The sequence below is a fragment of the Melopsittacus undulatus genome, chromosome 14 (assembly GCF_012275295.1).
Source record: "Melopsittacus undulatus isolate bMelUnd1 chromosome 14, bMelUnd1.mat.Z, whole genome shotgun sequence".
Classification (NCBI taxonomy): domain Eukaryota; kingdom Metazoa; phylum Chordata; class Aves; order Psittaciformes; family Psittaculidae; genus Melopsittacus; species Melopsittacus undulatus.
The window spans coordinates 1,306,470-1,334,295 of NC_047540.1; the positions used below are offsets into that span (position 1 = coordinate 1,306,470).

At 46.6% G+C, this 27,826-nt stretch overlaps 1 protein-coding gene across 2 annotated transcripts; it reads right to left on the reverse strand.

Annotated features, from left to right (window-relative positions):
• Positions 1–627: 627 nt before the first annotated feature.
• On the reverse strand, positions 628–27,597 carry KDM1A (lysine demethylase 1A). 2 transcript variants are annotated; one of them, XM_034069314.1, is made up of 20 exons: positions 27,297–27,597; positions 25,914–26,079; positions 21,084–21,143; positions 17,592–17,725; positions 15,177–15,255; positions 14,628–14,720; positions 13,856–13,962; positions 12,507–12,588; positions 11,834–11,928; positions 10,611–10,753; positions 9,997–10,087; positions 9,477–9,611; positions 8,561–8,634; positions 7,605–7,716; positions 7,075–7,207; positions 6,130–6,317; positions 5,836–5,950; positions 4,558–4,685; positions 3,786–3,932; positions 628–3,107 (listed from the first exon to the last, which is right to left on the reverse strand). In XM_034069314.1, the coding sequence occupies exons 1-20, from the start codon at positions 27,555–27,557 to the stop codon at positions 2,922–2,924; spliced, it is 2,529 nt and encodes an 842-aa protein (XP_033925205.1). In that variant the 5' UTR covers positions 27,558–27,597; the 3' UTR covers positions 628–2,921. The 2 variants fall into 2 exon arrangements, with proteins under 2 accessions (XP_033925205.1, XP_033925207.1); XM_034069316.1 differs by lacking the exon at positions 21,084–21,143.
• Between the last annotated feature and the right edge of the window lie 229 nt (positions 27,598–27,826).

Below are 27,826 nucleotides of genomic sequence, written 5' to 3' on the forward strand. Positions count from 1 at the left end.
AGAGCTATGAATGAAGACGCAAAGTGAATTAGGACCCTGAGGGTAAGTCCCCCAGTTTCCATACTGGGCATGATGTGCTGTGGTATAGAATACCCCTTTGGCTAGTGCAGGTGTCCTGCCTCTGCTTCCTCCCAGCTCCTTGTGTCCCTCCTCACTGGGAGGCAGAGCATGGGACTCAAAGTCCTCGATCGGGGTAAAAGCCCCTGAACAACAACTAAACCATCGGTGTGTTATCAGTGTTGTCCTCAGAGGAAAGGTGACACTCAGCACTACACCTGATCCTAGGAAGAGAATGAACTCTGGTACAGCTGACACCAGGGCACAGGGACACAAGCACAGCGGCAGAACACAGGATGCTGCAGCAGGAGCCTGACGTTCATCAATGGGGAATGAAGCGCACTGGGGGCTCCTGACCCTGCTCGTCCCCGCAGACCTCAGCCCTGCCGCACCGGACGGCGGCCACGAGCACCTCGGGGGGGCAACGGGAGCGCCCCGGCTCCTGCAGTACCCACCTCTGGCCACAGGGGGCAGCAGACGCCACAGCGCGCTCCCCCCTTCCCCCGCAGTACCGAGGTTTGGCCACAGCATTAAGGTTGGAAATGGCCTTTAAAATCATCAAATGGCCTTTAAAATCACCACATTCCAGCGTTCCCCAGCAGTGCCAAGGCCAACACTAACGCATGGCACCGAGAGCCTCACCTACCCACTCTGTGAACACTTCCAGGGGTGGTGACTGCAGCACTGCCCTGGTAACCTGCTCCAATGCCTCCGAGGGTTAACCCTTCCACCTACAGAAGCAGTCTCTCTGCATGGGCACAGCAGTGGTACAGGCACTTACATGAAATAATACTGAGGACAAAGAATTCGGATGAACAGTTGACAGTTTAAAGCATCAAGTCCAGAAGGACACAGGGATCCCAGTTTGACATCCTGCTACATCCCTGGCTCCAGAGGCCAGTCAGGGTCACACCTTATGGAGTCTGAGGAAGCAGATCTTGGCCAGGAGATGCTGCAAGCCCCTGGTCCCACAGCTGAAGAACCAGGACAGAAAGCTGGTGCTGGGCATGTTCTGCACATGTTGAGCTCTGCAATGGTGTCACCTGCACTGCTCTCACTCCTCGCTTTCCCACCTGTAACTCCATCTGCATATTCTATTATCTCAGGTGTGTTATTTAGACGTCTTTTTGCAAAGGAAAAGCAGGACAGTGCTCACGAGATGAGAGATGAGCTCTCCTCAAACCAATGGTGAGTGCATTGTTAAAGGCCTGTTGCATCTCACTCTGGAACAGCACTTCTCTGGGTAGTACTGTTCTGCCAACAGGCTTTTACCTGAACATAAAGGGAGGCTTGCATCTTAAATGACTCCCCATTTACTCTTCCTCACCCCCTAAGACAACCCCCTCCTCCGTGCCCTGATGGACTCCTAATTCCTGCCCCACTTCAGTGACAGTTTCCTGACCAACCATCACAAAGTCCATCGTGCAGAGAAAGCAAGGATCAGGTGTGTTGCTGAGGACTACCCCTTCCAAGTAGTAACATTTGCCACGTTAGAGAACAGGAGGATGCTCACACTCATTCAGGCAGAGGCTCAGGTTCAAAGCCTGTCCCCCAGGAAACCAAATCCAGCCACTTCAGATGGGTTTAGTCCTTGACACTTCATGTCTGTGCCCCTTCACACACTACTGCTCATCACATCTGAGTCCTCCCCCTTCTCAGAGCTTGTCAGAAGATGCTAGAAGTGGAGAGCCTGAGGCCGAGGACAATATAACTATAAACAACCAGGGCTGCAGTCAGGCTTGTGGGTATCTTTCACAGGAAGAAGTGTGGGCTGTGTAATTCCAGAGGAATGAGCATGGAACAAAAGGATGTATTGGTCCTCTGGCAGGAACAGAAGGTACAAGGGCAGACTGCACATGTACAGACACAGGGTCACAGAGTGAGAACAGGAAAAGTGTGAGCAGAGACCGTGCTGAGATGAGAGAGAAATAACCTGCAGGAAGAGGAAGGTGAGAGGAGTTGGGTATTTGGAAAAGCACAAACCCAAAGTGGTTTCCAGCAGCACAACAATGGCAGCTGCAGCATCACCTCAGCAAGCCAGCAGACGTGAAGGCAAGAGGTGCACAGAGTGCCTGCAGGCAGCATACAGAAGCCAAGAGATCAGGTCCCTCAGCTGACTTCCTGCCTGGGCAACAATCTTTCTATAGCAACAAATACAAACCATTTTTAAACTTCAAAATACCCAATTTTGGTATTTCTTTAGCTGAAGGTATTTAATAACCCAGGATGCTTTGCACACTCTTAGTAATACCAGCTTGCTTTCTAGAACAGGATACATACAGTAGCAGCCAATGGACATTGTGGAGGGGAGAAACAGTTGCATCAAACTCAAATGCCAGGTAAGAAGAGAATTGGTCAATAAATACTGTTCTTCAAAACAGTAAAAAAAGCACCCACATAGTTATTATTAATAACATTAATTGTACACTAAGCCCCCAGGTGTAGGTACCAGCTGCCCTTGTGCACTTACCACATTGTAAACCCACGGGTAGGTAGAAAACAAAAGTCAACAAAAACCCCAAACACACCTAAAAAATCCTCCAGCTACAAACTTGACCTTCAGGAAGCATTGACAGGGTCCCACGAAGCCCCTGCCCAGCCTGGCAGCACAGAACTGTGGGCATGGACCCTTCAAAGAGCTCCAGGAGATCCTGCCAAGCCAGAGCTTCTGTGAGCTCATTCCAATGGGAGTGTTCACAGGAATCCAATGGGAGTGTTCACAGGAATCCAATGGGAGTGTCCACAGGAGCTCCTGGCTGAGCTGTGGCTCAGGCACCGCTGCAGACTCTGCATCTTCACCCCACGGAGGCCCCAGCAGCAGCACTGGGGTCTTGTCCCTCCTCTTCGGGTACCTCCTATGCTCCTCACATGGTGGCCGCTGGCTGGGGGGGCACCCCCGGCGTGGGCTGGCGAGGCAGAGTGTACATGGCCCCCAGGAACTGGTCTGCAATGCGCCCGGCTTCCCGGAGCCCGCTCAGCAGAGCCCCGTGCACCGTGGCCGGGTAGTTGCGGATCGTGTGCTCCCCAGCAAAGAAGAGGCGAGGAACGGGCTGGGAAGCAGAGCACAGACAGAGCTGTCAGGGGCTGCTCAGGCTCCTCCCCAGCTGCAGCAAACACACTGCGAGAGGAACGTGAGGAGTCCTCCAGAGGAAATAAGGGAGAAAAACTTCCCCTGTTATAGGCTGCAGAGAACAATTTTATCCATGGCTACGTTTGTTAGTGACTTATGTGACTGGACAAGAACCTAAATAAAGCCAAAGCTGCACATCCTTCTGTGCTGGTGCCATCAGAGTGGCTGCTGCTTTCAAAACCTCATCCAAGTGAACTGGAGATGGCTTAATGCCTCGTTGGGTTCACTCCCAGGCTGGGAGATCCCTTTTGGTTCCTGTTCTCATGCTGCCTTCACCCTCTCAAATCACTACAACTCACTTAAATATAGTGATGGACAACATAAATATGGAGTGTGAACACAATAAATGCATGGTATTATAATCATCTGTTCGGGTATGACCAAATTGACTTGGAGTAAACCAGTCCTTTTTCTAGTAAAGAAATGACACCAAACCTGGGCAGGCAGAAATCATGGGTGGAAAACGGAGTCATTTTACAGGTTCTAATCATCACCAAAAGATGCAGGTAACCTAACCCTGTGCTCAGATATGGGTGCGAATCACTTAGAGAAGTGCCCCTGGCTGAGGTCTCCCTGAGGAGAACAGAGCATCTCTCACCTGCGGAGCACCGGGAATGGCTGGTCCGGGAGTAATGGGCTGAGCCATCAGATCATAGTCATTGCCAGAAGATCCGGCTGCTACATAGGAGTAGGAGCCCCGGGCCCAGGGGTCGGCGCGCCAGCGGGACACCACCGTTTCCTTAGGCTGAGACACAAGCTTCAGTTGCTGGCACAGGGCAAGGTCTATAGATCTTGTAAAACACAAACTACACAACTGCAGGAACAAAGGGCACGAAGCCCTCAGGCCAACATTAATGGTGGCTCCAAGTTTGTGCTCCATGAGAATGTACACACCAAGGTAAATAACTTGTCTTTGCTGTCAACACCTCAGTTCTTTGCAGTACATCACGAGAACCTCCTGCACTCAGCTGCTGCTCACTCCCTTCCTCCCCTTCAGTTCTTTTCCAGCCAAACCAGTTTCTTGTGGAGCTCACTGGTCAAGAGCTTCACTGTACTCTAGAGAAGGAGCAGACCATGGCAGGGGGTACCCAAGCAGCACTGTCAGCAGCCAGGGACAGCTCAGCTGTAACCCCAGCAATGTAACAGGGAGAAAATGAACTCAAGTATTTGACAGGCTGGAAATGCTGGAGTCAAACAAACCCAGACCCAACTCAACCCAAGCCACAGCCCAGACAAAACACAGCCCCAGACAACCCCAAACCTGCAAACAACCTCTTCTCACAAACCCCCTGAACACACACAGGGCATTACCTATAGAACACAGTACACTGTACAACGTGGAGGAGGTACCTGAAGATGCCTGTACTGACCTGAGGCACAGCGCTGCTCCCAAAGATGCCTTTGAGGATGGCAAGGCACCGTCCAACAATGACATCATCACTGATGTTTTCCATGATTCCTGCTGCTTCTCCTGCCACCAAGGCCAACAGAATTGGTGCTGGGGGGTGGGGAAGGAGAGAGAAAACACAACTGAATCACTGACATCAATCATCTTAATCTGACACGTTAGACTTCAACAGGCCTGGGCCTGAGAGAGACTTCAATAACCCAACAGCACAGTGGAGCAAGAGGCACCAACAGCACAGGCCCAGCTGCCCCAGGACGTGCAGTGCTCCTGAGGCTGCAGGTTCTCAGCAGTCACTACCTCAAACAGACTGGAACCACTGGGAGGATTCCTGTCTGCACTACAACAGGTCACCCACAGCCATACAAGCACAGGCAGTTCTGCTCATCTGAGCTCCACTTCATTCACCCACCCATCGTTAAATACTTCTCAGGGACCAGTTCTCTGCCAATGTAAGACCTTTGAAGAACTCCCACAGAGCTAATACAGGATGTGCTGTGATAGTTCCAGGGATTTTGCTTCTGGATTTGTTTTCTGGATTGTTCAATCTGTTCAGTTTCAACAGCTTCTGCCCAAAATGCTATGAAGATGAACCTAGCAGCAGAGCCTTTGTATGAGAACCTTTGTCTTTCTATATACACCAAAACCCCAATACTATGTGTTAAGTATGTAATAGAGACATCCTAAAGCCACAAAGGCAGACACACAAACAGTTCTCTTATCCAAGGCTCATGACATGTATTCCTCCAGTTAAGCCATTTTCCCCAGTTAACAGAAAAACCTGGCCTGCTCTCTGGTACTTTCAACAGTCATCTGCAGGAAAAAGAACCCATTTAACAGTGCTCACTCTACACACAGCTTTGCTCTTAGTATGATACATGGCAATCAACAAAACCAGCATGCTTCTGAGAGCATCTTCTGACACCTTCTGGTGGCAGACACTGGCTGCAGGGAAAACAAAACTGATGGCAAAGTCCAGCTGCAGACACAGGCAGGACAAAACCTTCTGCCTGCTTAAGCATTTAACAGAGAGGAGTTCTAATGTTATCTGTCAGTCTGAGGCTCACAGTCTAGTCAAAGCTGCTTTGCTGCTCAAAACAGGAAACAAGCTCATCCACCAGAGACACCTCAGCTTGCATTCCCACTGCATCTCAACCATATGGACACGTCTGCAGCCCATCAAGCAGGAATGGTAATGCTCACAAATAAGACACTGACAAGAGCAGAGAGGCACCACAGCTACCTTTGTACAGGTTCCAGAACAGGAAAAGTTCTCCTCTGCTTGCAGTAGTGCTACCAACATGGCCAAACAAATTGACGCTCGGATCCCAGAAGACACGATCAAAACACAACACAACCTAGGAACAAAAAGAACCAGGAATTAGGAGGAGTGCACAGAAAACATTCTGCCTTCCCCAGGTCAGTGTGCTCTTGCAGGTTACAGGTTTGCTGGTTAGCAAGAGCTACAGCACCCAGCCTGAGCCACCTCCTCCTGAGCATCCCTGCCCTGCTGCAGCTCCCCCCATGACCAAGTCACCTTGTTAAGGTTGCCAAATCCCATCCGCTGAACTGCCGAAGTTTTCCACTCAGGCAGAGGTGGCACAAACTGTACTGCTGGAGGCTGCTGCTTCAGTACTCCCAAGGGAAGAGTGCACAGCACAGCATCACATTTGTAAATGAAAGTCTGGCTCGTAGAGCGCGTGTTTACAGCGATCACTTCACAACCTGGAAAGGGGAGAGAAAACAATCATTCCATGGGCCAGCAGCAAGAGCATGGCATCAAAATTAGAGAAACTCCCATAAAGACATATCCACATCAGAAGAAGAGAGCTTTACATGAACAATTACTTTACTTTTACTGAACGTTACAGACCACATAGCTCACTTCCAGAAGTGCAATTTACACAGCATCTGAAAATGGCCATACTGGGATAAGCCTGAAGGTTCATCTAGGCCAGTTAAATATAGCTAGGTATATGCATAAACAGATAGCAAGTAGGCAGTGAGCCTCCCATTGAGTTGCTCTCCCAGTTGACAGTTTCCCAAGCCCAATGTTTAGAAGAACATCAAAAAGATACAGTCCTTCCAGCTGCTTGAATTCATGTGCCATTCATTTATACTTCTAATACCAGATCCTGGGGCACCAAGTCTTAGAGCAGTCCAAGACATCTTGCTCCAAACATTTCAATCATTGAGTAAAGAAATGGGAGCATGAATGTGAATGTGTGAACCAGTAAATATAACTGAAAAGCACCATGCTGAACCAGCCACAGGAATGAGCAAAACCCACTGAGGATCAGTACATCTCTAAGAGCTTCCTCATAATTCATTACAATCACAAACGTGATTTATCCAACCCACAGTATATAATGGGAGGGTTTTTAAGAGGTCAGTTTTCACATCTGCTTCTGGGAGCACTGAAATCTCATTTCAATGAGCATGGTCCCTCAGAGCAGTTTTCCAGAGGAGGGCTTTGCTTTACCTGATGCTGTGTAGCGAACCTGGCGAACTGCTGTGTTCAGTTTAATATCCAAGCCTTCTGCTAAGGCTACAGGCACACAGGAATAGCCGTTCCTCACAGTCAAGTGACTGCCTGTGAACTCAAAGTCATCATCCTAAAACAGAAATGTATAGAAAGCCTGGATTTATAATGAAATTGCATTAATTCAATAGAAAATAATCAGCAAATCTACACAAAGGCATTTTTTACCCATAACTTCCCCCCACACACACTGAGAGTTGAATAGATTTGAAATTCTATTTATTAGTCAAGAAGTAAGTATGGGAACTTCCAGTAGTCAGTATTATTGGAGGGGTTTTTATCTGGCACTAACAAAAAGCTGCCTGGAATTTCATCAGCAAACAATCATCATGTAAGAGCTCAGGATCTGCACAAAAGCAGAGAGCACTTAAGGGTTTAGACACTGTTAGCATTGAGAAGCTTCCATGAGAATGAAATAAACACCGTTTAAGTTCTTAGTGTATTGGTGCATGAATCCATGAATTAATTACCTGGTCCCAGTGCTTCAGTGACAGCGTAGACAGGGGTGTAGCATTGGCAAATTCTAGGTTTGCAAAGTGCCAGTCGAGTATTTGCCTGTCTCTTGATGACAGATAAACATCACTGGGAGGAAACCCAAACACAACACAAAGACATTCAGTTTGTCCTTTCAAACCTGAGAGCCTCCTTCATGAAAGCTGAACATCAAACCCAGCAAAGTCACATTGCAAAGCAGAGCTCATGTAAAGTATTTTCAGTGATGCCAGAAACTTAACTTCAGGAATAAAACAAAAGGACAAGGGGTGATGGGTTTAAGCTTACACAGGGGAAGCTCAAGTGTGATGTAAGGCAGAAGCTGTTCCCTGTGAGGGTGCTGAGGCGCTGGCACAGGGTGCCCAGAGAAGCTGTGGCTGCCCCATCCCTGGCAGTGCTCAAGGCCAGGTTGGACACAGGGGCTTGGAGCAGCTGCTCCAGTGGAAGGGGTCCCTGCCCCTGGCAGGGGTGTGGAACTTGATGATCTTAAGCTCCTTTTTAACCCAAACCATTCTATGATTCTATAAATAATGGCTTAAGTACCATATATAAGACAATGATAAAAACCCGACTGCAGTTACACAGAGCACAGAACAATAATATTCTGCCAATACAGGCAGGAATGGCATGCTACCATTGAGAGGCATTTCAAACCTCAAAGGTTTCCCACTATCAGGCACCGGTTACAGTCAGGGTGTTACTGAAATGCAACCTAGCAAGAACCACCTTTTTACCCAAGTCACCTCCAAAACCAAGGAAAAGGAGTTCAAAAGCTTCAGGAGCTCAAACTTCACATTTGTACCTCCCTCACCCCTTGAGTTCCCATAATCAGAACAAAGCAAACCATTGCATCTTTGGAACTCAGCAGTTTCCACAGCAAAGCAGTAAAAATCCTGCTTTCCTGAGTATTTCTTTTTACAGTTTGTGTCTTTACCTTGGAGGATTGGCTTCAAGTTCCTGTAACTTCTCCTCCAGCTTTCCTTGTGTTTCCGCCAGTTCATCGTACTCCTAATGAGATTAAAAGCTAACATCAGAATCAGTTTCCATGTAAAAGGCCTTAAACACATCATGTAGCATCAGACTAGAGCAAATCTCCAGAGAAATCAGTGGAAGATTAATGGTTTTAGGAATCTAAATCAAGATCTTTTCTTTAACATTTAATCCAGTATATTCTGCCCTTCTCTGAATATACAGATGTTCATGCCACACTGCAGGAAAGATCAGTATGCTAATATTCAGGAATTAAAACACTCAGATCTGAAGCACACAAAGGTCCATTACAGTTCTGGTACATTAAGGGTGCCTATGGTACTGAGAGCTTTTTCCATATTCCACAAAACGTTATTTCTAGTCTTCTTATCATTCCCTTCAAGTCAGAGTCATTTGGAGTATCCAGTAATAGCAATAAGAGCACAAAGCTCTTTGTTGATGACAAAGTGGAAGAGCTACTAGTTACACATATACAAACACACTGTATGCATCACCTGTTGAGCAAGTAGCTGACAAATGATCCTTGGTTCTAACTGACTCAGGTTAGCAAGGTGTCTTTCACTATTGTAGAAAGAACAGGTTTTAAGGTTTCATTTTTAAGGCATATTTCTACTCCCAGCTACACACAGAGTGAGGGAAGAACTCTGCTTGTCAAGACAGAGCTCTTTAAATTGTCATCTTTGGATAGAAAGAAGTCTTTTATTCAGGAAATCACCTTTTTCTTAGGGAAAGAACATCTCTCTTCAGATTCAGTTTTTATTTCCAGACAATGTGGTAACATTTATACCAGCTAATTTTATCTGGCTGCTGCAGCCCTCAGAAACCACTGACTTAAGCGCTCTATGTACATCACCCCTTACCTTGCAGAGTGCAGTCAGATCTCTGTGCTTGCTTTTCACAAGGAACTCTGCTGTAATATCTCGAGGTGGCTTCACCTCTGATGCTTCCTTATACTGCTGATGAAGTTCTTTAATCTTCTCTTTTAAATTCACCATCTTTTTCAGGTGGAGAAAGAAGAGGGAGGAAGAAAATCAGATTTGTGGTAAAGAAAGTTCACATTTTAAAACACTCCCCCCAAAAGCCTCAGTCATTATCAGCATCTCTACAGGAAGCTATCGCACAGCTCTGCTTATGTCCAACCTCTCCCTTCCTTTTCCCATATTTAATGTTTTAGTGTCTCCTGCCTAATTGCTTACAGGCCCCTCCTCAAAAATAGAGTCCTTTGTCAGAACAGGGCTTCTAGGCAAGCCTTAAATGAAAAGATCTTTAAGAACAGCATCCGTGGCAACCTTCTGCTGCTTTCCATGGAAGTGTTTGCCCATTTTGCCACTTTCTGAGGAACCCAATGCTCTCCTCTTGCTCTAAATGTCACCCCCTAACCTTGTTCAGAAGGTCTTTCAATTCCTCCTGTGTTTTCACAATTTTTTTCCAGTGCTCAATCTGCTCATCCTTCACATGCTTCTCCTGCAGCCTGGAAAAGGTGAGAAGCGAGAGTCAGGTCAGCATAAAATCCTTGCAATATTGAGAAAACTCATCACAACCTAAATACTGTAATGCAGTAAATGCACATCATGGGATATTGTAGTAAATACTCCATGGTGACTAGAAAATTAATAGACATTTCTGTAAAGAAGAGCTACCTGACTAGCTAAAACATGAGTCTGGAGTTACCTACTACTATTAAAAGGCAAGTAACAAATACTATTAGCTTCCAAGTAGCATAACTGGGATGTCTGTACTCCAGATATCCGTGTCAATGATCTATTGGTTACTGTAGTGATTCGCAGAAGCTTTCAAGAAAAGATGTTTGCTCCTTTAGCCGTCTTGTTTCAATGTTATCTTGTTTCAATGAACATCACACACAAAGCCCAGCAAAGACCAAACGGCTGTAGAAGTGGGTAATGCTCATCCTAGGAGCATCATGAGTCTCAGGTATCTTTAGGAACACCCCCCACAGAATAGGAAAGTCTACCATGAAGAGGGAAGTCACTCACTGTATGACAACCTCCAGAGCCTGACCTAGGGAGACAGGCTTATTATTGAGAACGTTAAAATCCAGCTGATGACTGAGGTAGGATGTGGCTTCCAGCAGACGATTAAACTCTTGCTCCACCATTTCATCTTTCTCTTTTGGGACCTAAGAGTCAAAAGAACAGACCTTCTGAATAAGAAATTGATAGTAAAAAGGAAAAATAGAGAACCTGAAAGCTCAGAGCCTCAGAGACGAGACAATTGAGAAGGAGAGAAAACTGCACAAGCACCCAGAGCAGGGACACGGTTACCTTCTCTATTGCAGTGTAAATTCAAACTCAAAGCACCACTTCCCAAATCAGAGGGATGAAAAAGCCAAGGTACAGATAAATACTCAAAGAAAAGGTGCCACATGCCCTGAATGAGACACTTCAAGAGCACAACAAAAACATAGCTAAGAAATTTCATACTCTCTGCTCTCTCAAACAGCCAAACACCAAGGTCTGTTTGACACACAGTCACTTTGCCAGGATGTCTGGCCAAAGAGATACAATAAGAGCTGGTGAATCACAAGGACAACCAACTTAGGGGCACACAAAGATTTCCTTACTGGAATGGGGTCCATCAAAGCTCCAGAAACTTAACAATGGGACAGAAGACTGCTCTGATGTAAGACAGCTTTATGCAATCACAAGGCTTTAGAAGGCCTGGCAGAGCTCAGTGGAGTAACTTATCTTTTGGATTGGTCAGCATGACTAAGAACTACTAATCCAGCTTTTCTAGGATGATGGAAGAAGCACAGTAGGACACTTCCAGAATGGCAGTTTTTGACTACACTGAAGATAGTCAGTGACATGGACAGGGGGATCGAGCACCCTCAGCAAGTTTGCTGATGACACCAAGCTGTGTGGTGCAGTCAACAAGCTGGAGGGAACAATTGTTTTAGAGTGCAGTAAGACAACTGTCTAAGGAAGAAGAGTCATGAAGTTACAAAGAACAAACAGGGACTTAGATTCCACAAAGCATCTGAAGCTCAAAGTCAGAAACTCACGTGGAAAGAACTGGTTTTAGAATAGGTGCAGATAGGCTGGAATATTCCCATACTGCCTAAAGAGGGACACACATTTTCATTACTCCCTCCCCTCTTCCTGGAAGCCATCCCCTGCTAGGCCAACACCCTGGTAACAAACACACTTGAGATACTATTTCTGTTCTAACAGGTTAATGAAAACAGCATCAGACTTACAGCTTGTCCATTTGCTTCATACAGTGGACATTTTTGTTTGATCTTAGCCAATTCCATATTCACTTGTTTGCTGACCACAGCCATGGGATTTCCTCCTGGAAAACATGGTGCAGAGTTAACAGAGCACTCCTGTAAAGTTTGTCTGCAATGAAGTAAGAAATCCATGTTCAATTTCAGCAGATACTTTGGAAGATCCAAGGGAACAACTATGAGAGTTACCAAGAAATTCAGTCACAGGCCATTGGCAGCTGGGTAAAGCAGCTTTAGGAAGAGCTGCTCACCAAGTGCAGTGAGGCCAGCACAGATACCACCATAAAGGAAGGGGGCAAAGGAACAGACACACAGAAGGACATCATGCCAAAGAAAGAGCCAAGAATTCCTAAGCACAAGCAAACTGTAAAAGGATGGATCTGCAACAGTCTGATGACATGAGCAGCACCTCTGCGACTTCAGTGACCGATGACAGCTGCATCACCAGCACAAATCCCAGTGTTTAGTGGGGCTGCCATCTGTTCTGAGCATTCACTGATGAGAAACGCCAGCTGCCAAAGAGGCTGGACAGAAATATCTACTTTCAATAGTTAAACCCACCCAATTCTTGTGGCCATGAAAGGAAATAGCCAAAGGTTTCACAGCTGTAACATCTTGTCCCACAATTTGCCTCCCCACTCACCAAGTCCTGTCACCACCATTGCTCCCAGGTCAGCAACGTAGTTCCCTTTGCGGAACGTCGCAACTCTTCCTCCTACTCGGTCCTTTCAAAAGCACAATGCATTAAACCTCCAGTCACATCAGCAACACCTCTCAAGTATAACCCCTGGTACTTCCCCATGGCACGGTGTAAGATTCTCTTACCCAACGGGTCAATAGATAAAATGTAGGCTTTGCCAAGAACCTCTGCAAATGAACACTTGGTCTGAATTCATCCAAGTTATGGAATAAAATGTTTGAGTTGCATTAACAAAGAGAGAAAAAAGGAAATAAAAATAGATTTGGTCGGATGTAGCCACATCTACAGTGGGATCTACTGGAATTCTACAACCAACCCTTCACTGCCCACAAGCAGGTTAAGTTACATACCAGATTTTCTCCTCCAACTTCCTACCCAAATCCAATAGCTCTATAGGAAATTATTCAACTGTGCTGATGGAAACTAAATTTTATGGTAAGAAAACCCATCAGGCACTTACTCCTGCCTGTTCTCCACAGAAGGGCCAGCTACCAATGCAGATAACCACAAACCAACAGCCCAGTTCAGCAGCAGGAAGAGGTTTTGGATTCCTGACACATACAAGTGACTTCCCACCACTTTAAACTGAATAAGGAGGACTTGGGGATCTTGGCTGATGAGAAGCTCCCCATGACCCAGCTTCAGTGTGTGCTTGAGCCCAGAACCACCCCATGCTCCCCAGCAACAAGAGCAGGAACAAGCCTGAAATGTGACTCTAACCTAAGCAGATGATTTCAGGCTGTGCTAGGAAAGTATCAGAAGTAAATGAATAAACAAAACAAAGTCAGGAAGTAAAACATCCAATAAATTCCAATTTTTCACACACCACAAAATGCAGCTCTCTATAAAACTTAAAGCCTCTGTAAGAACACAGTAATAAATAAGGACTTAATGTAGATTTAAAAGGTACAAAACAATATCCTGCCTGACACTCTATGGGAATCCCAAACAATGATTCTATTTTATGGGGAACTTTGTCAAGTACAGACTTGCATTCTGCTTTCCAGCAAAGCATCAGCTCCTGATTGTGAAAGAAAGATGATTCCAACCCGTTACTGGTATAAGCTGATGACACAAGCACCTGACGATACAGTCCACCCCTGAGAAAGCATTAGCCAGCTCCCAGTGAGGACAGAGAGGACTGTTTCCTAGTGAGACAGGTTTAGCACTCAGCAATACATCTGGCTGCCATCTTGGCCATGCTGCTGGGCACTTGGCCTTAGGGACTAAGCCTGAATGTGGTTACTGGGCTAAGTTTCTGTATAGAAGTGAAAGAGCACAGACATTCATACCCTGGCTTCCAGAACTGTGACATCCATTCCGAAACTCTGCAACTGGCGAGCTGCTGCCAACCCAGAGACTCCAGATCCGATGATGATCACCTTCCCAGTCTTCTTGGCTAAGGAGAGGGAAAAGGAAGCTACAGGCTCTGCATGTGCTTTATTCCAACACTGCAAGCAGTCACGTTGAAGTTGCATTTAAAGAGACACCAAGAACAAAAAGCAGCTTCCCTCTCATCAGTTCTGACAAACACTTCAACCAAGCAAACAGACACTAAAAGGAAAATGGAAGTAATTTTGTGCATAACATGGTAGCAGTAAAACACTTCGAAGTCCTCCCTGATGACACAGGTGCAAGAAAACACACCAGTAGTGAGTGCATCTGTGGCAAGGAAGAAAACAGGAGGAAAAATACTTCTGAAGAATGAATGTTTGAAGAAGAAACTAATTCCTATTAATTATTGCATGTATTTCATAGAAGAGGTGCAAGTACAGGATTGTGTTTGTGTCTTTGGTTCCTCAAATGAGGAATGAGGATAACTCATTCAACAGTGACAGCCCCTGAATTATCTGCCTAAGACTTGCAAATGGTTTCCTTCTCAAAGTGCTTTACTTGAAGGAACAGCTCCTCCAGGGCCAAATAAAACCCATGGACCCCTAGAGCCAAACCCACTGCCAGGGTTTGTATTTCCTCAGCATGATTGTCCTAAAAGAAAAAGAAGTCTCAACAGTTTGGCTTGGAAATCACAGAACAATGAACCAAAACCATGTTCAGGTTTCTTACTGGGAAGAGGCTTCACTCTCTTGTAGATGCCGAAGTTGATGAGCCCGTGGCGCTCCAGGTAGCTGTGCACTCTGTGAACCAGCACCGTATCACCTGCAGAATGGGAACGTTTCACAGTCACTCTGCATGTTTGGCACTGAGGACATCTTCACAAGCAAACAGATCACAGCAGCAAGGCAGCAAAACCACCCTGAACAGAGCCCTTCCTGCTCCCCAGCTGCCCTACACAAGAACACATCCTCTTGAGAAAGGCTGAGGAGTTTTCTGGAAGCCCCAAGCTGGTTTTATGCTACCCTGTAGCTTTAAATCCTGCCTGAAAAGCTGCACAGGACATGAAATGCCCATTCCCCCTTGTCCTGTCACCACATTCCTTTCTATAAAGTCCCTTCCTTTTACTACCTGCTTTCATCAAGGCCATTCAAGTTTTATGCAACTTCTTAATGTCTCCCAGAAACCTTGTGATTAAGCAAATCTCACAGTCAACCAAACCTGAAAACCAACAGCAATGACACACACAGTATGGTTTTGGTAGTAAAAGACTTGACTTACTATTATAGGGTGCTTCTAATTGTTGGATAGTTGCCTCAAATGTCAACTGAATCTTTGGGTTATCCAGCCAGAGCTGCAGCTGCATTTAAACAAACAATAAGACACATTAAGTAACACAAAAGGTGTTTTCTGTGTGTTCCCAAATGTTGTTAGATAAAACCCACTCCCAAGTCACACTCCGGCAGTGCTATCCCAGCCACACTGAACTTTGCCTTCCAGTGTATTTTAAGGTGCAATAGAGTCCATTTGAACTTCCTGCACCCGTTCAACTAAGTGGAAACACATCAAGTCAGCAACCTCCTCATCACACATCCAACAAAACACACACAGAACAAAAGCTACAAAACAGAAGTGCCAGAATCACCTCCTCCATCTTCACTGATACAAGACACTACCATGGGCTCTGCTGCCCACATATACTCAAGAACACTTACAGAACAGTTACAGTTCAAAAACCAGTGATATGAATTATCACAGAATCCCAGACTGGTTTGGGTTGGAAGGGACCTTAAAGATGATCTGGTTCCACCCCCCATTAGCCCCTCTACAAATACACAGAACAGGGCAGGCCTTAGGAGATTTAAAAGCTTCAAAGCACAACTGCCCTTGCTTGCCCTGCCACAACAGATCAGTCAGCCTACACTCTGCTTTGCAAATGTTCGTGATATGCTTTAACCAACAGTAAGTCAGCAACAGCTTTAATGTCTGTGGTGTACCCCCCTCCCCTCCCCCTGGGCTGGTTGGGTGTTTTGGGGTGGGGGGATTAATGGAGAAGATCAAATGAAGTGGATTTCCTTTGGTCACTTCCTTATGAGCCCTCTGAAGAACTCGGATGCATTGTGAAGGATGACTTCCCTTTAGAAAAGCTACTGTTGAGCCTTCCAAACTACATTGTTACTTACCAAATTGGATGGCAAATTGGAACTATCAGACTGACTAGTCTAACTCCTCTAACCTCCAGGAACTCTCTGTCTTCATGCCCTCTTCCATATTTTCAAATCCCTTGACACTGAGCCAGCTGTAAGTAAGAGGATGCACACTGCAGTTCACAGCTCCCCAGAGCCTGCTGAGCACTGGGCTTATATTACCATTTGCTTCATCCCCTGTTCTATAACCTCTGCTATCCTGACTGGAGGAGATCCTCTCATGAGTCTTCCTCAGAAAGGGATTCCTGCTTAGGAACACCTCTAAGTTCCTCCACAGTGAATAAGGACCAAAGACCAGCAATGCAGCTCTTCCAGGACAGCCGTTTATCAGCTTCAGTGGAAGGCTTCTCTGCTTCTGATGTGTTTGTAAAGGGATCACTCACTCACTATACATATGAGCACACTGTTTTCCAAGCTTTCCCCCCCTCCTCACGTTCTGGTTTTATGTATCTCATGACTTCCCAAAAGATACAACTTGGGTTACTTCAAGGAAGATTTCACAGGAAGAGCAGAAGTCACATTCTTAGCAAGATGATGTCCACTGTGCAGAAATTTCACATAACTCTTTTAAGTTATTAAGCACTGGGTGCTACCACAATCAATACACGGTGATGCCCCGAGCATCTTAAGTCTATAAAAAAACCTGAATGCAGGAAGGTGTTTTCTCTCTTAACTATGGTAACAAAGCAATTTTCAGGATATTTCTTTGAACCCCATTTTTGTGCTAAAAAACCCAAAAGCAGTGTCACAATTTAAAAACATCACCTGCAAAACACAATGTCACTGCCTAAGTTTTGTTAAGGTTTAACCTTCAGGTGCTGGCCTGAACTCAAGTGCATGAACTCCCCTGTGAATTACTTGAGTGTTGCCCCTTCTTTCTGTGTTTTACGGTGTGTGAAGTTTCAAATTAGACAGAAATGCTCAGTCAGAAGCAGTTTCCTTTCTTCAAGGTTACAGCTTCTTTCATTAAATCAAAGCTGGAAAAGGAACTGTTCTGCTGTGAGAATAAGCCACAAGACTGGGTTAAAAGCTCAGCACTACAGCAACTGAATGCTAAGCAAAGCAAGAAGATAAACGCTCAGAGGTGTGACTTATTCTAAGCAACAACGTATGTGATTATTACCTTAAAGTAATCTACAGACACTTCTTTCAGCTGAGCTCAAAAGAACATCTGCACCAGGTTTCTGTTTGCTTACCTTTTAAAAGCTGTAGCACCTGAATCACGTAGTTTTGATGGTTGTTATGACCATGTTTTGGGGATTGGAAATGTACCAAAGATTCTTTCTGCTGCCTCACAGCACTGCCTCAATCAAGAGCTGGACAACTCCCTCCTTAGACACTCAGAGCATGAAGTGACCACAGAAATGAACCCCACCATCTCAAACCCAAGGAAATCTCCCAACTGTTAGACAGGGTAACTGCCAAACAGCCTCTGCAAGGTACCCAATGTCCTGCCCTTCTGGCATCAATACCTTCACAATAAACTTACAGTGCGGTTCCTGATGTACAGAAACACCTTCTGGGTCTGCTGGGGCCCACTGATTATATCAGGGAAGCAGGCAGCTTCTTGAGATGTCATACGGTCATGTGGAAGTCTACTCTGGAAAGCTGCACCCTCCACACCTACAATAAAAAGACAAGTTGTCTACAGGCACTGCAACAGCAACTGCTGGGTAAGTGCTTTCACACCACCCTCCCTAGCCAGCGCATCCGGCCACGATGGGATACGGGGCCAGTTCCATGTCATGCTTTCAGTTAGTCCTTTCCTTTACTTCTGCAAGAGAAGCAGGTTCCCAGATGAACAGTTCTTGAAGTATAGGCATCAGCCAGGGCTAATGAACAAACTGTACTGCAACCAAGCACAAACCCCAACCAACACCCTGAGAAATAAAGGGGCTGGGGCACATACCAATAAAACATGTATCAAATATAACACATCTATAATACAGTATCAATAAAACTGCTTTAGAACCTGTCCTTTATTTGTGTGGGTTCCAGTTTCTACCAGAACATGAAAAACATTCTGGAGCCTGCTCAAAGCCAGAAGATCAGTGAGACACAAGCACAGCACCTACAGCCCTCGTGTGCTTTCCAAGGTTCCTTTTGCACTGAACTTCTCAACCTGGATGAACACTTCTTGACCTCTCCTTTTCCACATTTGCCATATTCCCCACAAGCAGGGCAATGACAAACAATCCTGTTTATGCTTTTCCTGTGCCCCCTCCCCTAGTGCTGCTCCACATGTCAAAGACCAACGTTGAATATATACAGGAGGCATTTTACCTGTGGAAAGGCTTCATTCATAAAGACACCTGCACTTCTATCCATCAAACACTGGCAATGACATAACCACATAGTCATGGACCCTACATTCCTCAATCTCATTTGAATGTTATACTATATAATACTATACACTATATAATATATTCTAAGGTAACAAACCAAGACACAGCTGCATAGAGTGTTACAAGTGCAGAAAGCAAACCTTGCAGGCACAGTGAGCCAAGGCAATACTGAGATGGGAAATGCAGCAAGAACAAGACAAACTCCTAGGAAGTGTCTTAAGATCGGGACAGAGGAGAGGACATTCAACCTGGAAAGATATAAACCAACAGCCCAAGAGGAAAACCCACACAGGTGATGCAGTAAGATCAGGATCATCCACTGACACCGGAACTGCTCCAGAAGATTCTACCAATGGCAAAGACAAGACAAGCTTGCAGTTTATGACAGTAACCAAGACAACTGTTTGCAAGTTTGAGGCTCATGTGCAGAGGTGAACCTGGGGCTGTCCTGGGGAGAAAACTTCTCTTCTTTCAGTTCTGGTGCAGGCACAGACACCTTTAACTTCCGAGGGCTTTTACATCCCAAAGGTGAATTAAAAAACATAAGCAAGGAAATGGTAAAGCTAAAACCCCACAATTCATTCCTAAGCAAAGATAAGACCTAACTGCATGATGGCTCAAGGGAAAGAAAACAGTCTGTGATCATTCACAGGAATTTTACAAGAGGAAATTAGTACCAGAGCACTGCAAGAAAGTAAAATGGAATTAATAATAGGAGAAGTTAACACACCACATCAGTTCTTGACACTAACATGCAGCAATGGAATAGAAACCCATAGCTCTGCTGGAATTCCAGCTTCTCCAGTGATAAACATCCCCCAGCCCTTCTGTTGTCCTTCAGCCTAACACTGAACCAACTGTGCAAACATCTCCATATGGATGCATGTGTTAAACAATGAGCTCCATAAAACTGTGCCTGTAAACCAAACTTACCAAGTCTCTAAGCCTTTATTAATGGCAGCAAATGTTAAGGTTCTAGATCATCCAGTGTCAGCAAGAGGCTCAGCAGCACCATTTTCAGAATGGCCAGTTAAAGGTTTGAAATGCTGACCCTGACTCCCTCTTACAGGTGGATACGAGTGTGCTTCTCATGACATCTGCTTTAGCAGGGCATCGCCTGTGGCACAGTGATCAACTACCAGGAAACTCAGATATGTCCATTAAGGGCCAGAGAAACTGGTGCCCTGAACAGCCCTGGAAATAAGTCCAAGCAGGGGGATGGGATTGTTGGTTTGGGGTTTTTTAGGGCCACATGTCTGTGCAATACCCAAACCCGGCAAACACTTCATTTCATTTGGCCCAAACATCAGAGGATCTTCCAAAACCTGCATGTCCCTGAATTCACTTCTGCAACTACACAGCTCCAAGTGAAATCCATTTCAGAGGGCTTAAATCCCCCCATCCCACAGCCTTACTGCTTGTGTTTCACAAAAGCAACACAGTAAAGGCAGTACCAGTTCAGAACTGTCCTTGGGACAGGCAACTGTTCCATGACTGAAGGGACAGGTCAGCCTAGACTGAATTCCTGGGTGCTCATCTCTTGACACACATTTGTGCACACATTGTCACGTCCTGACATCCAGCATTAGCTACCAATGTGCTGAAGTTTTGATTACCTTATTCCCCACATGAGGAATCTTGAGAGATGCTCCTCATTCATAGACTTACTGAAACATTTCAGGTTAAAAACACTGATGGGAAGTTACTGGGCTGCTGAATCAGACAATTGTTCAAGCACACCCTCAGCATATGTATCACATGCAAAATATGCACGATTTCCAAACAGCCAGTGCCTGCCTAAAAGCAAAGCAGGCAACGCATCCTTAACCCCACAATCTGTAGGAGTCAGAAACCCCGTGCAAGTGGTAAGATCCAAACCATAACTTCCTTACTTAGAACAGCAAGGATGCACCCTCAGATGAGCATCCTGAAGTTGTATCTGCTTCAAAAAGAGCAACCTGGAGGTACAGAACAGCTTCTGGACCCTCCAGCTCCTTTGCTTAAAACCCTAATCCTCAGTCCTCAAGTGAGAGCAGAAGTGGCAGAGCTGGAGGAAGATTTTCCCTTGCACTCAGAGCACTTAGGAGCAAAGACACCAACTGTGGGAATGGAGCAGCAAGTGCACGCTGCCAGCATCAGAACTTAGGCCAAGTGGCTAATTCCCAACCCAGCAGCAGACTATGCCTGTCCCTGACAGATAACTCTGGGCTCACCACTGGCTCGAGCACAGACCTCTCAACAGCAACAAGCACAAGAACAAAGGAGCACAAAGACACTCACTCCCTGCTAGGTTTCTTCAGATCAGAGGGAAGGTTCTGCTGTGCTGGAGCCCAGGCCTTTGGGTGTCACTCAGGCTGATAGAAACTGGCCAGGTAAGAAACATCCTTCTGGACGTTTGGACTCCTCTGACCAAGGAGAGGAGTGGAGGGATGAGAGATCGGCCTGAGGCACTTCAGCAGAGGTCAGTGTCCTCCCTGCAGCTGGTACAGCCCTCACTGAAGCTGAAAACACCCCTCACTTGTTAAACAGCTCCTGTACCTCTGGCTAAGTCCTGAACAACCGCACGCGCTTGCAAGCATCACTCCCTAACCTGCGGCTCCTGCTGCTAATTGGCAAGCATCAAACACCACCCTCACCTGATGCTTGGCCGTCTCCATACCCTCCAGAATTGTCGTCTTGAAGTCCTCCTGCTTGCCCTGTGGAAGGAAAGAGGAGAACTCAGGGACCTTACTCCATAAGTTAAACCATTCTGGACATAAAGGCCCAGCAGTTGGCGTTGTAGATGTTAAATTCCACCAACCAGCTAAACCCATTTCCTGAGAATCCCATCTGCTGGAACCTAGGTTCAGGGCACCAATCTCTGCAGTCTTCTAAGTGTTATCCATGTTACTGGAACGCTTTACATCAGACTTAATGGGACATAAAGAAGTACACAACATGTAGCATTCCTAGTGACTAAATACTTATGATCGACTTCATGAATGTCTAGGATTTGATTAACAAGTTTACATTTCTTACTGCCAAGATCTGGTGGGTGGGTACCATCACATTCCATGGGTCACAAACCATAGGAATTTGATGATCCTGCCCTTGTTGTCCCGTGTCTCTCCATGTGCAAGGGGATAGTTTGAACCATTCCAAAAAGCCTCTTACTCTCAAAAGAGCCTGCTCCTTTTAGTACTCTGCCATAAACCCTTCCCTGAAGCCTGACAACAGAACTGGGTTTGAAAGGCTCAGACCACTTCTTATGGCTTCAGTGCCCTTGATCCACCAACAATGTTCTAACACACAAAGACCACCTCTGAATCAAGTACATGTCAATCCATGCAACGTGACTGATACCCACACTGAAAGACATCAGTCTCCCAATGTGTCCAGGGTTGGAAACGTGAGGAAAGGCAAAGCACTCATCTAAAAGATATGGAGAAGTCTCAAAACTACCTTAGCCTGCACACAAGTCCTGACTAGCAGCCTTGACAGGACTGCAGCACAAGGAACACAGATGGAGTACAGCGAGATATCTGCAGGAACAAAGGTAATGTAGGTCACCTCACACACTGCTCATCCTCACAAGAGATGTACAGAATAGCTCCACATTCAGCTTGTCAGCAGTATCCTTGCACAGTCAGGTATTTGCTGACTGTTCTCATCTCCAGAGAGCAGGAAGCCACGGAACGCTACAGGGACAGCCCAGCACTGTCTGCCTGCTGCTGCACCAAGGCTCCTTCAAACCAATGCTCCAACAGGCAGCACATGGGTGCGTTCTCCAGTCCAAGCAAACCCCACTGAAACAAACTGCTGAGGTCATGGTAGCAAATGGAACAGTCACTTCCTGGAGCAGAACTGCCCAAGGGGTCATCTCCAAACAGGCAAGAGTAAGGTCTAACCTAAGGCTGAACACACAACTGCTCAGATCACTCTGCAGAGGCTGAAACTGGTGGCCAATTTTGCCAGACTGCAATGTGAGGCTCTCAGGGGACACACTGCAACTGCAGCTGAATTGCAGCTGAATTACAAATCTCACCCCTAAAGCAAGGGCACAGAAAGCGAACCAAATGTTTTCATGCATTGATAACCTGGATTAACATGTGGAACATTGTAACATGTTCAGAAACTCACAAGAGAGACTGTGACAAATAACTGCATTTTCAGAGGCCTCAGAAGTCCCAAAATCAGGATTATATGAACTAAAGTATCTGGAACAGCAAGAAAAAAGTCTCACTTCATCAACACTGGAAGTACTTTATTCTGCTGGGAACATCCCAAGACCTGCTTCCATTCTGGGAAAGACTAACACAACAAAAACGTTCATATTTAACCTCCAGCACAGGCCATTCATCTGCAGGAAAAGTTGTATTTATGCCTTCTGTAAATTAAGAAATTGAAGAGATGCTGACATCAGCCTCTTGCATTCATGATCTCTAAATCACAATGAGGAGATGGGACAAAATTACTCCCAGGTTACTTGTAAGAAGACATCAGCATTTTCCCCTCTTCTGTTAGGAACAGCTAAAGCAGGTCAAGGAAGAAAGCATCACTTTACTGCTTGCTCAGACACAATTCTAATCACTACCCAGTCCCAGTACAGAAGTATGGAAACAAGGTCTCTAGTGCAGGTTGCTCTCAATCCCCCTAAGACAGTCAGGTTCCAGCTGCAAAGGAACAGAGCAGCAAGCGAACTGCTGATCCCTGCTGACATCAGTTACTGCAGCCCAACACAACATGTGCAGGAGCAGAACCTGTTGGAAGTCCCAAGGCAACAGGATAACAGCTGAGGAGCAGGCAGGAAGAAGGGCAATAAAAGAGTGACCTTCACATTGTCTTAAAACCAAGACTGGTGGCCCATGATTCCAATTGTGTACTGAATTGCATTAGGAACACAGACAAGTCAGACGGAAGGCAGAGAGAGCAGCACTAAGTCTGACTGTTCACTTGACGTCCATCTGCACCACGATCAGTCCTGCGCTCCCTTGGAAAACAGCAGCTGGGAACACAAGATGCCCACAGACAAAAGGAAGAGAAGGAGCTGGTAAAGAGGATCTTCAGGAGGCCAGAAAAGTGAAAATCCCATTTGGAAAGGACAAGCAAGAAAGATCCTTGGAAGAGAAAAACGAAAGCAGCAAGCTCCTCATTCCAAAGGGCTATTGGCAAACCCCACAAATGTCGCTCAGCACAGACAGTGAGTTTGGAAGCTTTTTGGCAACAGAAAATGTTTCTCAATTAAAAAAGAGGAGAGATACTTTAAGGAAATTGCCTTAATCATGAAATCCTCTTCCACCTTCAAACTGCTCTGCATAAAACACAGCGGATCCTGCAAATCCAGACTATAACAATCTGCAGAGACAAAACATCTGGAACTGCCCACAGGGGAACACATCAAGGAACCCACCCCAAATACAACCAGCAGTTTGCTGTCACCTGAAGTGTGATATTTAATAACCTCCTTCTACTGTAAACTGACAGTGAGGACTAATGAGACACCAGCTACTGTCCCTATTACACACTTAAGTTGGCAAATGAGGCTTTTCAACACAAAAGGTCATAACCTGTAACATGGCAGCTACACCTCTACTGCACTACCTATGTTTTTACAGGCTTTAGACATACAAAGGAAATTATTCAGGTCTGCAATGAGAATAAATTAACAGCAATACACAAACAACTTGTTGTATTTTGTTGTATTTTCAATATGCAATCCTGCTCTAGAATTATCATCCTATTTAACAGTTCTTATTGGACATTTCTTTTTGCTTCAAAGCAGCAACAGAGAGAAAACTCAATCACAAACACTGCTTCTATACACAGCAGACTCCAATGCCCCTTCCTGCTAACAGCTGTTTGAATTAGAAGTTTCAGTGCACTTTAACAGCCAGCAAGAGATGACCTGATGCTCCTGACACCTGTATTAACATGGACAGAGATCCACCAGTGTACATGGTTTCAGAAGCCTTTACAAATACAGCAGGACTAACTATGGAATGACAGTGGAAAATCTGCCATCTTCCTACATCACTGCTTCATGCATGTCACAGCATTTCTGGGAATGGAGAAAGGACACATAGACCTGATACAGCTGGATACAGCCCGTTCTCAAGTTGGTTGTAGTTAGATGATTAAATCGAGTGCTTGTGGAATAACTGCCTAACAGACTGCTGTATGTATAGAAGAGCATGTGTACATCACTGCCTATTTTCCACAACTATTCACTGATTATACCTCAAAATTATTCCAGTAATCACTCCTAGAGGTGCAAAATGGCAGGTATCTGAGAGATCTCTCACAAAGCATCTGAGAACAACAGAAATGTGTTAATATGAGGTCTCAGGGATTAAACCCAAAGTCTGACCTAAAATTAAATTGAAAACCTCAAGATATTTGCTCAATCACACATATCAAAAGTCCCATTTCTGACAGATCAGCTTCAGCTGGGGGCAGGGAGGATTTTCATCACTGCAAGTATCTCAGTCAAGCAGATGAGCTGCACTATTGCAGTATCCAGCCAGAAGGCAACAGCCACAACTGAGGAGAGATTACAGGGGCAGATCCCAAGAGACAGCACACCACTGTGGCTGTTATATATTCTGACACTGAAGGTAAGTATCCCCAAATGGACATCAGTCACATTGTCTCCCTTCTCAATCCTGCCAGCCAAAAGAAGCCAAATAAGAGCAGAACTGAACATTAACAGTTACCCACATCAGTGATGAACTATCAAAAGCTCAATTACTAGATTTCAGCCAGTGTCTAAAACCAGCTGGTGCAGACATCACCTCAAGAGTCTCTGCAACAGCTAAACTTGTGTGATTTTGTACAGAGCAGAGTGACACATCAACACCAGACCTAGCTACTGGTGGTAGCCAGAAACACAGCAGAGGGAGAGGGCACTGCTAACACCATGAGATCTCAAAGCAGCTGCTTCCTGAACAAGACTGACCAAAAACCTTCCCAATGAAAAGTGAAGCTTGACAAGTCTGTCAAAGGCACTAAGGAAAGCACTGAAGTTTAAGCAAACAGGATCCAACCAGAACTTAAGATCAGAGTCATAGTTTTAAAGCCACAGGAATCACTGTAGATTACATCTGTTCTCCTGCACAGTGATCCCCTCAGTAAATGTAACCTCTCAGAGGAGTAGGTGACTGTTGGTACACGAGCAGGTGTGACAGTTCAATGCCAAAGAGACTATTCTGGTCAATAAGCTTCCAAAGACAAGTCAATAAGGATAATGAGAATACAGCATGAGAAGTTTGGCTTATTAAATCTGGAACTAAATCATGCATATTCCCATCTTTCCCAGGCTGCTCTTCTGTGATTTCCCCTCCTTCCCAAACTGGGCCAGCAAAGAAAACACTGCAGAACAATCATTCAAAACCAGACTCAAGATTCATGATGCTGCCCCTGACCCCACCTGATCTCTGGCAATAGCACAGGTCAGTAGTGTCAGAGGAGCAGAAGGTCTCTCTACTCACCGGATGGCTCCTCCGGCTCACTTTCATTCTCCTCTTCTGCAGGAGCTGGGGGAGGTGGTGGTGGCAGCTTCTTCTCTTTCTCAGCTTTAGCATTTCTCTCTTCCTCAGAGTAATACTCATCTTCTGACAGGTTTGCAAGACTCTCGTCCATCTCTCTGTACTCCACCTGTAAGAGGCACCAGAGGATAAACACATTGAGGATGTCTCCAAGTCTCAGTGCTAAAATGAACACTGCAAACAACAAAACTGCTTACAGCTCAAAAGGCCTCAGTTACCTTGTCTTATTACAGCTGCCACGTGATAAAACCTCCAGCAGCTTAGCGAGTTCCTTGTCTTACCTCCATTAAAGTCTCTGGTACCCAACTGTCCAATAATAGGAACTTCCTACAGAACCCAGTTTATTGGTATTTGTTACATTATCATTCAACCTCCCTGGCTTTCTCCCCCTTCTTCACCTCCTGTCAAGCCCAGGGGTAAGAAATCATCACTATGTCCAACCCATACATCCCAGCTTGAATTCATCTGTCAAACGTGGGTGACCAGACCTGTACACAAGACTCCTGAGGAAATCCCACATGGATTTCCTTGGGTACATCTCACACTGGTTCAGAAACCAGGTTTTTCTCCCCAAGTTAGGAAGTTTGTGTATTACTACATGTTGGAAAGGGGGAAAAAACCAACCCATTTCTCAATACTCAGCCATGGGAAAACAAAGAGAAGGCAGCAGTGACCCTCCAGCATCCCAGAGGTCACCTTGGGATGCCCAAAGCAACTCTCCATGTATCTTCAGGAGATGGACACATCTGTCACAGCCCAAGCTCATTAAGACAGGGCAACAATGGGCACAATTCACACCAGCACTGGGGAGTCCGTGTACAGGAAAGCCTGAACTCAGTAAAGCATCAACACGCTCCATGAGCCACCTTTGCCATGTTCACGGTCCCATCCAGCCCATTCAGTTCTCAGTGCCCAGCAAACGCTGCACCCCAGGACCTTGTGACCCCAGGTTCTGAAGCAGGTTCCAGTGATCCCACGGCACCACCAGCACATTCCCACACGTATTTAAGCCCAGCACAAACTGATGCTGCCCTGGGGCCTCCGGAGCCTCCTTCCTCCCTGAGCCCACTCAGGGAACAACCGAGTCCAACGAACCCCTCCCAGCTCCTCCCCAGGTTCACTTCATGCCGGACCCCGCTCGGCTGCGCTCCCCCCGCAGCCGCTCCCGGTGCGGTGACCCCGAAGGGCTGTGGGGAGATGCTGCCCCCCGACCCCTCAGCACCCCCTGACCCCTCAGCACCCCCCGACCCCTCAGCACCCCCCGACCCCTCAGCACCCCCCCGACCCCTCAGCACCCCCCGACCCCTCAGCACCCCCCGCACGCACCTTGGCCCTCTTGCGCCGGCTGGTCCTGCGGCCCTCGGGGGTCTCTGCGATCCCCGCGGTGTCGGCGCCGGGCGCAGGGGCGGCCCCGGGGGGCGGCTCGGACAGCGCGGCCGGGGGGGAGCCCCGCGGCGGCTCCTTCTTGCGGGGCGTGCGCTCCTCGGCAGCGGAGCCCGGGGCGGCTGCGGCCGGAGGCACCGGAGCCTCGGGGCCGCCCTCGCCGCCTGCCGCCGCCTCCAAGCCCTTCTTGCCCCCCGACAGCATCGCCCCGACACAAAGGAGCCCGAGCCGCGACCCGACGGAGGCCGCGCCGCCGAATGACGTCACGTCCGGGGCGCGTGCGCAGGGCCGGGGGCGGGAGAGCCCCGAGGGGACGGAGCGGGAGCAATGGAGGCACCGACCCCATAGCGGGGGGGGGGAGGGACCCGAGAGCGGATCCAGCCCCAGCCCCGCACGGACCCGGACCCTTCACTGGAGCAGCTGCTCCAAGCCCCTGTGTCCAACCTGGCCTTGAGCACTGGCAGGGATGGGGC

What these genes read in the sequence shown, in the direction of transcription:
- KDM1A (XM_034069314.1), bottom strand. Translation starts at nt 27,557, where the DNA reads ATGCTGTCGGGGGGCAAGAAGGGCTTGGAGGCGGCGGCAGGCGGCGAG. An exon ending in AATGGTGGTGACAGGACTTG is followed by an intron (nt 11,929 to 12,506) that starts GTGAGTGGGGAG and finishes CATGTTTTCCAG; the next exon opens with GAGGAAATCCCATGGCTGTG. An exon ending in GATTTGGCAACCTTAACAAG is followed by an intron (nt 5,951 to 6,129) that starts GTGACTTGGTCA and finishes TTTTGTTCCTAG; the next exon opens with GTTGTGTTGTGTTTTGATCG.